Source organism: Scyliorhinus canicula, chromosome 9 (assembly GCF_902713615.1).
Source record: "Scyliorhinus canicula chromosome 9, sScyCan1.1, whole genome shotgun sequence".
In the NCBI taxonomy this organism is placed as follows: domain Eukaryota; kingdom Metazoa; phylum Chordata; class Chondrichthyes; order Carcharhiniformes; family Scyliorhinidae; genus Scyliorhinus; species Scyliorhinus canicula.
In genome coordinates this window covers 71,021,984-71,037,253 of record NC_052154.1, presented here as the reverse complement: position 1 = coordinate 71,037,253, position 15,270 = coordinate 71,021,984, and the positions used below count along the sequence as shown (strand labels likewise).

General features: G+C 47.2%; 1 protein-coding gene across 3 annotated transcripts in view; it reads right to left on the bottom strand.

The window, feature by feature from the left end:
- Positions 1–12,483, bottom strand: part of ano10b (anoctamin 10b) — a 50,834-nt gene extending 38,351 nt beyond the window's left edge. For 2 of the 3 annotated variants that reach the window (XM_038806891.1, XM_038806893.1), the window contains exons 1-5: positions 12,224–12,483; positions 9,254–9,420; positions 6,288–6,461; positions 6,067–6,201; positions 704–823 (exon numbers count right to left, since the gene is read on the bottom strand). In XM_038806891.1, coding sequence (XP_038662819.1) covers positions 704–823; positions 6,067–6,201; positions 6,288–6,461; positions 9,254–9,420; positions 12,224–12,258 — 631 coding nt within the window. In that variant the 5' untranslated portion in view covers positions 12,259–12,483. The remainder of the gene's footprint in view (positions 1–703; positions 824–6,066; positions 6,202–6,287; positions 6,462–9,253; positions 9,421–12,223) is intronic. The other variant, XM_038806894.1, reaches the window with a different exon arrangement.
- Positions 12,484–15,270: the final 2,787 nt, after the last annotated feature.

Below are 15,270 nucleotides of genomic sequence, written 5' to 3'. Positions count from 1 at the left end.
CACCGTATGATGCAACATGAAGGAGCCCAGTCTCTTCCCATGACTTAGTGTGTATGTCCACTATCATGTCTCATTTAGCCTTGTGTAGGATCTCTGTCACTTCCTTTAGTACAGCACAAAGGTCCCGCGGCACACACCTTCATCAAATATCGAGGACCATTACCACGTATCGAGTGGTTTAATGTGTAATTGTTTTTTTCATTATTTATCAATGGGGACATGTGTGGTTGGGACAAAACACAAACAAGAATGTAAATAAAGTAATAAACAATTACAGAAAAGGAAGAGGTCAAGACCACACCATATGCAGCCAGGTGAAAATAGTGAAAGCGCAAACCTGGGTACAGTTTTAATAAAAACAGGTTAAGACATTCAACGTCAGAAGACTGTATAAAATAAGACTAAGGGCATTAAAATGAGAGTCTTAATTAAGATTAAGTCAGGCGTAACCATAAAAGCTTTCCAGGTTTGACATTGATAAATGATGGTTGGGCCCAATTCAGTAAGTCATGGAATTTTATTTTGAACAGTCTAGACAGATTTCAGAGGGAAGGGAACCAGCATTTGGGACACACCAATCACCATCACACAGGGAGTGGAAGGAATGGAAATAGTGATCAATGCTTGGGCTGTCCTTTCCCTTATAAAATAGCTCATTCGATATGTAAACCACAAGTGACCCTTCACGGTTTTGTCTGCTCACCAATGGGTTGTAATCTCAGATTCCTGTGAGAGTGCCAGCAATTTCCCAGATCAGTCAGCATTTTCTCATCATGCAATGGGTAGAAGGTGTGTAAAATCTTGCTTTTCCGTAGCCTGTTAACTGAAGTCAACACACATAAGAATAGAGATGTGGACTTGCAGCACAGTTGTCTTATGTATCGTTCTGTCAAAGTTGCAGATTTAGTCTCTGAAGACCTTGCTTAAAAAGCATTAGGTTTGTCTCAAAGGGGGCAGCACGGTGGCGCAGTGGGTTACCCCTGCTGCCTCACGGTTTAATCCTGGCTCTGGGTCACTGTCCGTGTGGAGTTTACACATTCTCCCCGTGTTTGCACGGGTTTTACCCCCACAACCCAAAGATGTGCAGGGCAGGTGGATTGGCCATGCTAAATTGCCCCTTAATTGGAAAAAATGAATTGGGTACTCTAAATTTATTTTTTAAAAGGTTTGTTTCAAAGAGATAGATCTATAACCAAATGATACGGCAACATAGCACAGTGGTTAGCACTGTTGCTTCACAGCGCCAGGGTCCCAGGTTCGATTCCTGCTTGGGTCATTGTCTGTGTGGGTTTCCTCCGGATGCTCCGGTTTCCCCCCACAAGTCTCTAACGACGTGCTGTTAGGTGAATTGGACAATTTGAATTCACCCTCAGTGTACTGGTACAAGCGCCGGAGTGTAGCAACTACGGGCTTTTCACAGTAACATCATTGCAGCATTAATGTAAGCCTACTTGTGACACAAATAAAGATTATTATTATTAAAAATGGAATTAATTATGGGAAAGATTTTCAGACTCCACATTTTAAATTATTCTAGGGAAATGGATAAAGCTGTATTTATTAACAATTCCAGTGGGAACTAAGCATTTAATAACCATTTAATGTAAGACATGAGATACAGACTGATAGCGTTTCTTTCTTGAGAAACATCAGTAAAATAGTTGTTTTTTCTACAAAAGTTCAGTAACCATCATTATCATCTGGTACGAGCCCACGGGGGGTATGTTCCAGTCCCGCCCACCCAGAGACTGAAAATTCCCACCTGGCATTCAACGGACCTTTCAATGGTCCATCAAATTTTAAGCTCTGCCCTCGGCGATTCCCACGGCGGGTGGGACCAGGAAAGGAAGTTTATTATCATATCTTACCACAGTGGGATCTGAACTCACAATATGTGGGTTGCTATTCAAGTATAATATCAATAAGGCTATTCTACCCCTTTCTGGAGTACTGAAACCTCAACACTCGAGCACCACTTGATTGCATTGGATATTTCTGAACGTATATTTTATGATTTTCTTTCAAATTTAGAGTACCCAATTCATTTTTCCAATTTTGGGGGCAATTTAGCGTGGCTAATCCACCTACCTTGCACATCTTTGGGTTGTGGGGGCGAAACCCACGTAAATACGGGTTATTTCTGAACTTTTAAGGCACTCTATAGTTGTGCAACTCCAAGCTTTTGCAAACTACAACCAGTTTCATATTCAAGGCTAACAGTCCAAGTTTTATTCAGTTCTGTCCCTTCCAGGATATTATACTTCAATGAATAGTTTGATAGAAGTAGGCGGGGTAAAGAAATTGATTTACATCAACACCTTTCTGATTCTTCCAGCAAACCGTAGGCACTTGTCCACTTTTCTGTCAAAAAATGCTGATTCCGCGATCATACCTACCACTTCATTATCGTCCCGACTGCTGCTGCTTGACTGTTTCAGAGAAAATTGTTATAAATTACTATTATAGCCTCTTTGCATCTCAATTCATTCCTGCAGAATGATCCTATACTTGCTCCTATTACAGCATCCAGTTGATTCCAGGTGTTCTAGCCCCCACAGGACCCAAGGCGGCGAGCCAATAAATATCCCCATGATCCTCCTGGAATATGAGCTCCCCCACTGAGGGGCGGAGACCCATCTGCAGGTTTGTTAATTCCACAGGGTGAAACCCGGTCCAGGGAATACAAACAGGAGTTCTAGAAAGGTCCTGGCTAGGACTTGGACTGTTGCTTGTATATACATTTCCTAAAACAAGGGTTGGAAATAAACCATTTTTGACTCTCCTTTCCGGACTCCTCATTGACTACCATGTTGGCGACGAGGATAAAGCAGAACCGCAGTCGCGCTGCATGCCATTTAGAGTATAGACAGCCCTCTTCACCAAGGAATAAGGTTTACATCGTTCATAAAATGCCGCTATTTAATAGATTGGATGCATTGGATGCGGGAAAGGAGGTTTGGGGAGCATATGCACTATTTTTTTTAAGGTGAATGCTATCTTTGGTAATGATTGCCAAACGATAATTCTTTTGACTGTCTGTGGAAAATCCACCTTCAGCATCATAAAGAACCTAATGTACCCCACACTTCCAGACCCTAAAACATTTGAAGAGCTAGTGGCGCTTGTGACAAACCACTACGACCCCAAGCCATCGGTCGCTGTGCAAAGATATCGATTTGACATGGCCGAGAGAACCGCAGGAGAGTCCATTACTGAATTTCTGACGTAATTGTGCAAACTGGCAGAGCATTGCGACTATGGGTCAGCCCTGCCCGAAATGCTATGCGACAGCCTTGTATGCCGAGTAAATAATATGACGACGCAGAAGAAATTGCTGGCTGAGTCATTGCTGGGCCTAAAACAAGCCATCAAAATTTCCCTCTCACGCGAGAGCGTAGGGGAAGGGGTCCAGGAACTCCAGAAGATATTAGAGATGGAGGAGAATTGCATAGAATGCCCCTCCATTCAGCCGCATGGTGCCCGCTAGGGGTGAGAGTCCACCCTGGCCTCCCACCCTGGCCTGACCACCTTGGAGACCAGGTCCATTGGCCAAGGGCTGCTATAACCAGGCAGGACACTTCCCCGGGATCATTGTAAGGATGATCCACGGCGGTGCAGCACTTGTGGCTGGTGAAACCGCAGAGTTAGAAAATCATGGATCATCCAGCAAACCCACATCCTTCCTGAGGGAGACAGCAGCCCAGAGCAGGATCCTCCACCTCGGACACCCTGCTGAAGCTGAGTGCATGCAAAATTGCATTGCATTGCCGCGGGGTTGCCCCCATCTGAATAACTGTCCAGATTAAAGCCACCCATTGAGTATGGAGCTGGAGATGAGGGCCACGGTTTCAGTAATAGAGAGACAGGCATTCGCGAAAATTAGGACGGGGATGCAACACCTGTGGTTTACAGGACACCAAGGCAAGACTAGCAACCTACAAGGGAGAACCTCTAGCCATAGCAACCAAGACAATGATCCCAGTCATCTATGGGCAACAGTCCATTAGGCTACCATTAATAATAGTGCGGGATCCCGGACCGAGTCTGTTAGGGCGCAATTGGCTACAATGGCTCTGGCTGGACTGGCAACGGATCTTCCTGAAGGGCACTGGCAGACTTTACGAAGTTTTGGGGAAGTACCCAGAGGTCTTCCAGGAGGGCCTGGGCAAAATTAAGGGGGCCGTGGCCAAGACACACGTGGACCTTGAGGCCCAAGCAAAATACTTCAGGGCCCGCTCGATCCCCAATGCATTTCTGGCAAAAGTCGAGGACGAGCTCAGTCAATTGGAAGGCCTCAATATCATTTGGCCGAAATGTTTTGCCATATGGGCAGAACAAGTACTAAAACCTGACAAAATCGTGTGGGGATTATAAGTTGACCATAAATAACGCCTCTTGTCTGAACAGGTACCCGATGCCGAGGATAGAAGACCTCTACGCAAAGCTAGCTGTGGGTCATTCCTTTTCAAAGCTCAAGAAGAGTCACGTCCATCTCCGATTAGATTTGGATGTCAATTCCAGATGTTACATGACATCAATACCCGCAGGGACCTCTATGCATATATGAAGTTGCCATTTGGCGTGTCACGACTTGCACAATTTTCCAGTATGTCATAGAGAACTTCCTCAGAGGGCTACCCATGTGCCGGTCTACTTGGACGACGTCCTAGTTACCAGAGCACTGGAAAGGGAACACCTGAGCAACCTGGAGGAAGTCCTCTGCCAGTTTTCCGAGAGGGGTGTCTGCCTCAAGAGGTGAAAGTATGTTTTCCCCACCAAGGGTGTCACGTACTTGGGGTATGGAGTTGATCGTGACGTCCTACACCCAGTTGAGGAGAAGGTGCGAGCAATATGACAAGCCCCACTCTGGAAAACAAACAGAGCTGTGGTTGCTCTTAGGTCTCGTAAACTACTACTGGAAATTTATTCCTAGCCTGGCGACTGCCCTCGCACCACCACACACAAGAATCACCAAGAATGGGCATGGAGAGCGCCCCAGGAGGAAGCCTTCGCCAGGGTAAAGCCGCAACTAACGTTGTCAGGGTTGCTGACACATTACGACCCTTCCAAGCCCCTTGTGGTGATGTGCGACACCTCACCTTATGGCATCGGGGAAGAATTATCCCATTACATGGAGGACGGACAGGAGAGAGGCTGATAGCATATGCATCGCGGACATTGGTCACGGCAGAATACCCAAATCGATAAAGAAGGGCTGGCCATCATTTTTACTGTGAAGAAATTTAATTAATATGTATATGGGCAATGATTCACCATTGTGACAGACTATAAGCCATTGGTAGGGCTTTTTAAAGAGGATAAAGGGAACACGCCAATTACATCTGCCCGGATACAGTCATGGGCCCTATTGCAAGCGACGTACAAGTACGTATTCGAGCATCGTCCAGGCATGCAGATTGCGAATGCGGATGTACTGATCCGGCTCCCATAAACAACACACCCACCCAGGGCTAACGAGGTTATTTCAATGCTAAACCTTATGGATCGGGTGGCATGGTGGCACAGTGGTTAGCACTGCTGCCTTACAGTACCAGGGACCTGGGCTCGAATCCAACCTTGAGTGATTGTCTGCACGGAGTTTTCACATTCTCCCCATGTCTGCGTGTGTTTCTTATTAAAACACATAATTGCTATCAAAAATAATTGAAATTTTAGAAGTAGATGGGAAAGTAAGCTCAAAAACCTTTTAAAATATTTTTTAAGAACAGTTTAACTGTTAATCGAAAAGTTGTTTTTTCCTTGATGTCAATGGGTTAATCCTGTATTAATAATGAAGTTTGTTTTAATATCAAAGATCCCTAGTTTGCCATTGTCACTCCTGGAGCAAGGTATCCTTTCCTCACAGTTTCTAAATTGAAACATTGTTGGAGTTTTCCGTCTGGTTTTCTAATATAAATTGGAGGTCTGATGCAGGAACATAACACTGTTAAGTTTCCAATACTTGTCTTGTGTGTATAAATTGCATAAAAAGGAAATAACTTTGATATTTATAATCTTTTAAAGAGCAGAAAGACAGTCTTTCACAGTGTTTTGACAAGAACTTACAAATTGCTTCTCCTGGATAGAGGGTTTGAGTGGGATATCCTGGAATATATTTCTCATCTACCACCTTTATATTGTCCAGTGTGTGTAAAATGATGAACTGACGCTCAGCGAGTGACAGAAATTCATTTATGTTATCTGGAAAGAAAGCACAAAGAATTAAGTAGTTAGACGTGTTCACAAAACAAGGAAAGCTGAGGCAAATTCTTTTTGTGTTCGAGTACCTGAGTTTTGAAAGTTTTTCCTGTCTCTGTAGGAAAACGAGATAATGGAGCCGTCCTTGTAGAGTTTATAAAGTCCCTGAAGCTCAGCAGCCCTCAGGAGAACATGTTGAGATGCAGACACGAGAAGCATGTTGCCCTCGTCATCTTCACCGGGGTGGACCATGAGCTCAGCGCCTGGACAAAGAGGAAGGTTGGGTCAAATGAAGAAAGCCCGTTGGTCCTGGTCAATCTCGCTCTTCCGGAATACCAACCCTGCGAGCTACCCGTATACATCTGGGCAAGACAGTCAGAAATACAAGGATATGGAGAGACAAAGTAGAATGAAACGAGGGGACCAATATACATGGGCCCATTCTCCCTTCTGGGGACTAAGTCCCCGCGCCAGCGGGAAAGCCGGCGCCAACGACTCCGGCGTCAATGGGCCCCCAAGGTGAGGAATTCTCACCTATCTAGGGGGCTAGGTGGACGCCGGAGTCATTGGCACCGCTCCAGCCGGCGCCGAAGGGACTGCGTAAGTTCGCGCTTGTGCAGAATGGCCGTCGTGATCTCCCACATGCACGGAACCGCCGGCGTGATTCCGCGCATGCGCAGACCGGCCGGTGTATTTTGGCACATGCGCAGGGGGTTCTTTCTCCGTGTCGGCCATGGCGGAGCGATACAGGGGCTAGTGCGGAAGGAAGAAGGGCCCCCATGGAACATGCCTGCCTGCAGATCGGTGGGCCCGATTGCGGGCCAGGCCACCGTGGCCCCCCCCCCTCAGTCAGATCCCCACGCGCCCCACCCGAGGACTGCCCACGCCGACTTACCTGCCAGGTCGTGCCGTGTGGGACCATACGTAACCCATGCCGGCGGGACTGACCATAAATGGACGGCCGCCCGGCCCTTCGGGGCCCAGAGAATCGGTGGGCGGCCGCTGCCAACGGCCCCGAATGGTGTGGCGTGTGTCCTGCCCCCGCCCGGAAAACGGCGCCGGAGAATATGGCAGTCGGCGTTGGGGCGGGATTTGCGCCGTCCCCCGGGGAATCTCCGACCCGGCGGAGGTGGGGGTCGGAGAATCCCACCCATGATATACGTGTATCCATAAAGTTTTTGAAAGAGAAAAAAAATAAAGATTGGGGACTCGGCGGCACATGGCGCAGTGGTTAACACTGCTGCCTCATGGCGCTGCGGCCCATGGTTCCAAACCCAGCCCTGGGTCACTGTCCATGTGGAGTTTGCACATTCTCCCTGTGTCTGCATGGGTTTCACCCCCACAACCCAAAGATGTGCAGGCTAGGTGGATTGGCCACGCTAAATTGCCCCTTAATTGGAAAAAAATAAATTGGGTACTCAAAATTTATTTTTAAAAAGATTGAGAGACTAACGGGCAAAACAGAATGAGAAAGAAACAAGAGCTAATCAGAGACTGAGAAAGAAAGAATGCATGAAAGACATAGCTAGACAAAAGAGGAGAGAGAAAGGTCACAACAGACAAACAAATAAAAGGTGCTTTTATTTTAAAAAGTGCAAAGCGACTGAACAGATCCTGTGAGAAAGAGATGTGCGATAGAGAAAAAGAATGCAGAAGTAAAAGTGGAAACAAAATAAAGAGGGTAGCTAGGAGAGGAAAGGAACGGTTTACAAAGGAAAAGGAAGGCCTGAGCTCCAGAGGCACATGTGAATGTGATGAAGCAAGAGAACAACTTGTAAAAGAAACAAGTGGAACGCCTGGATAAAAGCAGAGCAACTACAAGCACAAAGTAAACGACCGCAAGAGAAGGTTGAGGAAGAGATGGAAGTGCAAATTCTACCTGAGATGAAGGAAATGCAATATCATAATTCAAAAATACAGCAACCCGCATAGAATTTACAGTACAGAAGGAGGCCAAGGAGATCAGTCTCTCACTGTACTTAACAAAATCCTCACATTTCGCAGGAGATCCAGTTATACTGGGGTTTCGCTGTTTCTGGGATTTTTAAATAATTCATTAGTTAGATGTGGACATCGCTGGCTGGACCAGCATTTATTGCCATCCCTAATTGCCCTTGAGAAGATGGTGGTGAACTGCCTTCTTGAATCTCTGCAGTCCCTGAGGTGTAGGTGCACACACAGTGCTGTTAGGAAGGGTGTTCCTGTATTTTGACCCAGCCACTGTAAAGGAACGGTGATATATTTCCAAGTCAGGGTGGTGAGTGACTTGGAGGGGAACCTCCAGGCGATGGTGTTCAAGACGGAGGAGCTCTGATTCATCAGCTGAGCAGGAATGGGACGTGGTATTCAGCAGGAGGTATTCTTGCCCATGTTTGACCTGGTGCCATGGGGTCCAGAGTCGATGTTCAGGACTTCCAGGGCAACCTAATCCCACTGTATACCACTGTGCTGTCCGCCACCTCTGTCCTGTCAGTGGCATAGGGCAGACCCAGGAATGGTGATGTCTGAGACATTTCTGTAAGGTATGATTCCGTGAGTATAACTATATTAAACTGTTGCTTGACTAGATTGTGAGACAGCTCTCCAAATTTTGGCAAACGCCCCAGATGTTAGTAAACAGGACTTTGCAGGGTCGTCAGGATTGGGTTACCGACGAATCTTCCAAGGGACAAAATGTCTGCCTACTGCTTACAAAGTGAATGGCAGATGAGCATGTCTCAAATTCCATGCCTGACATGGTAGGGGGCCCAGTGTGGCAGTGATAACCAATACACCGAGTGAGGTGAGGTTTATCAAAATCCACAAGGTCAGAGCTAGGTCCACAAGTGAAGTCTCAGAACCCCTGCCTGGATTGTTGGTGAAGGATAATTTAGAGTTAATCCTGGACCAGGCTGATTAGAGCAGTGTCAGATTCCATGGAACAGGTGAATGCCCATCCTATTGGTCCAGCAGATTTTGGCGGGGCGTGTGCTGGAGAGCATAAATAGGCCCAATCCTAGTTTAATTTTAGGATTAATGTTTCTTTAAAATGTGCACGGTCAGTTAATAGGCATACCACCGACTATCTTCTCTGTCTGGATTCGATCCATCAGCCATTGTTTGGTTTCTATGTTGATGTTCTCAATCAGCTCCAAAGCAACCAGAGGTTGCACTGCCCTGGAAATGCAACATTTGCAGGTCGGCCTGGTCCACGACCCCATGGCTACTGGCTCCTTGGGCTTCCTGAAAAAGATCAGAGTGCTAACCAACAAGAATTCATAACCACAAAATAGTGATACATACAAGTGGAACTGTTACCATCACATGATGTTTCCATGATAGTCAGGTTCTGCCATTTGAAAGCATTATTTTAGCTGCATTTGCAAAGTGAGGCTAAGATCACTCATGTAGCCAATTGTAAATTTGACCCGAAGATTGCCTGATGAATAGTTGCGTGATGCAGGGGAAAAGAAGTTGCACCAATACAATTTGTCTTTGATATCAGCTATTGATATAACATTGTCTCTTCCCCCCAAATCTTTATGGAATTGACCTAATCATTCTCCCTCCTTGAACCTGATGATAAATTGAATTAAAGGCTCCCGATGCAGCTGCCACTATGGTAATAAGGAAGTCTCAGGGGAGCTGTGTCAGTTTTAATCACGAGGTGATGAATTGCAGTTAAAAGCCTAAATCATTTTTCACAATTTCTTGAGTGTCAGGTACAGATAGATCAAATATCCAATTAGCAGTTGATGTGGAGGAGATACATTTCTCCGGCAGCATCAATCTGCCCTGCTGGCAGGATGAGCAGAATCTTGTTAAGGGGTAGGGGGTCTCGCCTATTGGCTGGGGAGACAGCAGGAGACCCACCTTGCCTCCTTTCAGGAGGACCTGCGAAACTTCGAGCCAATCGGGCAGTGAGGGCCTTTGATCAAGTGCCCTCTACCCCAGGAACTGCCCCAGGAACTGACAAGTTGACTGCACAGTTGTTGATGTTGTGCCCACCGCAGCTGGGCTAATATCAGCAGGACAGAATGAGGCCCTTAATTGGTCCTTAATTGGCTATTTAAGGGCCTCAATTGGCAATGGGGGGAAAGGCCGACCGTGGGCCTTTCCGCCCAGAACTTAATTCTGGTAAGCTGGGAAGGAGGCGGGATTCAGGTAGACTCTCGCCCCACCTCAGTAAATGCCCTTCCCACCTCCAAGCTCACCACCAGAGATAGCAGAGGATTCTGCCCGATGGGTGGGCAAACCATTCACCTCTCCATGCCTTAGCCCTGATATTTCTTTAAACCGGGAGCAGGGAGAATTCGCCTTGAAACGGTCGCAGGATGCACATGAGAATGCACACCACAGTAAACTTTGACCTGTTCATCAGCTTTTCCTCTCCGCCCCAACCAATGGCCCAATTTGATCATAAATTTAACTAAGAAATCCTGGTGAGAAGGGGCTGAGGGACTATGGTAATATGTCCTAAGCAGCCAGAAGCCTGAATGTTAACTTCCTGATATTTGGAATTGACTGGAATGCTAACAAGACTGAAAAACACTGAGATTCATCTGGTACATAAAAATGGTATTATCATGGCCCATGGACTGACAGCATTCTGTTCCGCCGTGCCACATTTCTGCCTCAAACCGCCAGCGAGATTCTCCATTACGCCGGCTGGTCAATGGAGTTTTCCCATTGTGGGGCAGCCCCACACCGTCGGGAAACCCCCAGGCCCCGGCAAAATGGAGGATCCCGCAGGCGGAGAATCCATCTGAAAAGAGTGCCGCACCGTACACCAAGGGGGCGATTCTCCGGCCATGTTGCACCCATCACACATTCCACTATGTCGGGAGAATAGCAGGAAAGCCACTAAATGGGTTCTGCGTCAGGCACCAGACAGAGCACGATACTCCCAGCCTGCACGACAGGTGACATAATCTGGTACACACACTTGCATATTTAAGGCGGCATTTAAATATACTGGGCTGGATTCTTCCACCCCGCTGGCCGCTAGATCGCCAAGGATGGGACGCGGACCATGGAAAAGTCCATTGACCTTGGCAGGATTCTCCAGTCTCTAGGTTGGCGCAGCCAGAGAATCATGCCCACTGCGACCGTTTCAAGGCGATTCTCCCAGCTCCCAGTATTCTCTTCCTCGTCGGCACAGCGTGAGGCCCGCGGGAGCCACGACTGGTCTATGTCACTGGAGATTAGACATGATGATCACGCCGGGACGCTTGGAAGACATTGGAGCCCTGGGGTAGTTGGGGACATGGCAGGACAGTGGCATGACGCTGCCTCCTGGTGCCCTGATGGTATCAACTGGCACTGGTAGGTCAACACTACCAAGGATGCCTAGGGCAGTGCCTGGAGGGGTGAGGCATGAATGTGGCGGGGCCTGAAAGTGATGGGCATGGCGGAGGCATGACATGGGGCAGGTCACGAAGGGAGCATCATGGGGGGCAGGGCATCTGGTGACCCGCATAGCAGGGTGTCGTTCACCTGAGGGGGAGTTGCTGGTATTAGCTTGGCGGGGGTCAGATGCTAGTGAGAAGAAGTGGGGGTGGTCTGAAGGGAGACCCAATGGAGGGGGCCCTGATGCCTGATCCTTTGGAGAGGTGGGATGGTAGAGAGGCTTGATGCTGGCGAGGATGGTGCAGGGGGCACTGAAGCACTGATGCCGGCAATGTTGCGGGGGGCATGGTGTCTTTACTGTCATTTAAAGTTCATCCGCTCTTTAAAAACGCGCCCCAATCTCGGTAAAGCCAGTCTTGCCAGCTTGTTTGGGACCCGTCTCAGTGCCGGTGCAGAACTCCAAAACAATTTCTAAGTGTGGGTGGATTGCAATCTGGATCACGCCTCTTTTCCTGCCAGAGGCCACACTTATAAATATTTTGGGTGAATTCTGCCCGATTTGGCTATCACAAATATCACAAATAAGTATTAATTTGTTTGCCAACTTAGCGCAGAATACACCTCCATTTGGTATAAATTCCTTTCAACTGGAAATACAAATAAATATTAAACAGGAAGTGGAATATATGTGCTCTACCTTTCTGCTACTGAATGACTGCGAGATACCTGCATAAATGAGCAGTTAAGTCGGAATCCGAATCACAGTACTGCAGGTTAGAGCCAAGGTGCCTGGACTGTAGTTTGTGATCCATCCTTGCTGAACTGCACAAGTAGCTTCTTCCCTTATATCAGAGAGTTGAAACGTCACTAAAACCAACACCAACGAGTTTGACAAGTTTCCTGGAATGTTGCCGCAGTAAGAACCTCCCATCTTTCTGTCGGGCTCCAGGATCTGTATAGAAGCTAACTAATAGGAGGGAAAAGTAGACGGTTTAATTGAATATTGATTACAGCAAATGTCCTCAGCGTTATTCGGTACTTTTTAACAATTACTTGTCTTCGGTAGTGGCCGATTGTCTTGCACATTTAATGAAGGGACAATTGGCACCTGAATTCGCCCAATAGCTTCACCCAATAACACCTGGTCCATGGCTTGATTTAAAGCACCTATTGTCAGGAAAAAGCCTTTCTGCCATCCATCAAGATTCACTTGTCTAAATCGCCCGCTTGTATGGTTTGGAAGCTCAACTGTTGCTGTTAATCAGGGTGTGGAAGTTAGGGAGTAAAATAACGAGTTGCTGTCTTTTCTTTGGGTCTTTTGTTTGACAATCAGTAGGGAGGTTAATCAAATGAATACCTGTGAGACAGGCAGTCCCGCCCACAGTGGAAAAGGAAGAATCCTGCTGAACAGCCGGTGGTTTTAGAAAGAAAGAAATAACTTTTGTTTAAAGACAAGTTCACCCTGACACCAAATCAGCTTTCAAATAATTTATTATTTAGCTTATTTTTTTAACTGAGAGTCAAGTCTTTGAATCAGAAGATAAACTTTAAGAATAAAAGCAAATTACTGCGGAGGCTGGAATCGGAAACAACAACAGAAAATACAGGACAATCGCAGATGGTCTGACAGCATCTTTGGAGAGAAAAGTGAACTAACGTTCCAAGTCTGGATAAATCAGTCAAAGCTAGCGAGAGCTGGAAATAGGATAAGATTTATACTGTTGTGTGGGGGGGAGGTATAGAGTGGAGCAGTGGGGCTGGATAGAGGGTCAATGATAGGTGGAGATTGACAAAGATGTCGTGGACAAAAAGACAAAGGGAATGTAAATGGTGGTGATCAAGGCTAAGAAAGGTGCTGATAGTGGCATATTAAGAGATCAGAATATGTTAATGGCAGAACAAAGGTAAGCAATATGTCAAAGGACAACTAGGAACAGGGTACAGATAGCCCTAGTGGGGTGGAGGGAGGAGAGATAATGGTAAGGGAAAAATGAATGGATAAATGAATGGAAATAAATTGATCAAACTAAAAATGGGGTGAAGGTGGAGGAGCGGGTTCACAGTCTGAAGTTGCTGAACTCAACGTTAAGTCCGGAAGGCTGTAGGGCAGCACGATGGTGTAGTGGTTAGCACGGCTGCCACACAGAGATGAGGACCCAGGTTCGATCCCAACCCCAGGTCACTGTCCATGTCCGTGTGGAGTTTGCACATTCTCCCTGTGTCTGCGTGGGTCTCACCTCCACAACCCAAAAACATGTGCAGGGTAGGTGAATTTGCCACGCTAAATTACCCCTTAATTGAAAAAAGAAAGAATTGGGTACTCTAAAAAAAATTTTTTAAAAGAAGTCCGGAAGACTGTAACGTGCCTAATCAAAAAAATTTCCGCACCCCGACGCCGAAATCGCGTCCAGCGCCGGGGGGGAGAATCTATTTCCGCGCCTGGAATCAGGACTGGCGCTGGTTCCACGATTCTCCTGCCCCTGAAAAGCAGTGTATCCCCTACCTGGGGCTATTGCCAGAGGCCCGCCCCGCTGTTCTCCGTGCCCAACCAGCCGAAGAGCCGACAGTGTGGATCTAACATGGTCCTGCCGGTCAGGATACTTGCATGGCAGCTGCGGACTCAGATCGCGGCCGCCATGGTCGGGGATGGGCCAATCGGAGGGCAGGGGGGCCCTCATACAGGACCGGGCTATTTTGGGTGGGCGGTCTGGGTCGGGCATGCGGCCAATCGGGGGCACTATTTAGGAGGTCCAGCTCCGTGGTCTGAGTCCACCATGGAGTACGGCACTGCCGCTGGAGGCCGCCGTCATGCGCATGCGCGGCCTCTGACCCGGAAGTGCAGGGGGCCGTATCTGCAGCTAAAGCTGTTAAGATTCATGACGAGTCCCTACTCGCCCCCTGCAGGGCTGTGAATATGTGGCCCTTTCACGTCAGTTTTTCTGGCATGAAAGGCCACAGTTTTTACGACGGCATGGGGACATAGTCCCTGAAACTGAGAATCCAGCCCAAGGTGCTTGTTCCTCCTCTTTGCGTTAGGCTTTACTGGAACATTGAAGCAGGTCAAGGGTTACAGGAAAGTCCAGGTCCTGCTTGCAGATAGACCAAAGGTGTTCTGCAAAGCAATTACCCTGTCTGCATTTAGTGTCTTGGTAGTATAGACCTCATTGGGAGCAGCGAATGCAATAGTTTGAATAAGGTGCAGATGAAGTGCTACTTCGCCTCAAGAGAGTCTAGGCCCTTGGATGGTAAACAGTGAGTAGGTAAAGGGGCAGGTGTTGCACCTTCTACGATTGTATGGGAAGGTGCCGTGGGAAGAGAGTGAGATGTTGGGAGTGATGGAACTAGGATATCCCGGTTAGAAAGGTCCCTGCGGGATGCTGATAGGGGGAGTGAGGGGAAGATGTGTTTGGTGATGGCATCATTTAAGACTAGCTTGAGTTAAAATGATCATTGGCATTTCCACTAGTTTGTGAGGAATCGCTAGGCAGAGAGTTATAAAGAGTATGTAAAGCAAATAGGAGGCTGGAAATTGCTATTGGTGAGTGAATGCTTAACTTGGCATTTCCTCAGTCTGTTATTTTAACAAAGGCATTATTAGTTTAAGATAAATAACTAACATCACCAATTTTCAGATCCAAATGAATGAATATAGGTGAATGGTGAAGAGCAGCTCGTGTCTTCCATACTGTGGGCCCTTTGTTCATGTGAACATGCGATTTACAAGATATTTCAGCCTAGACTAGG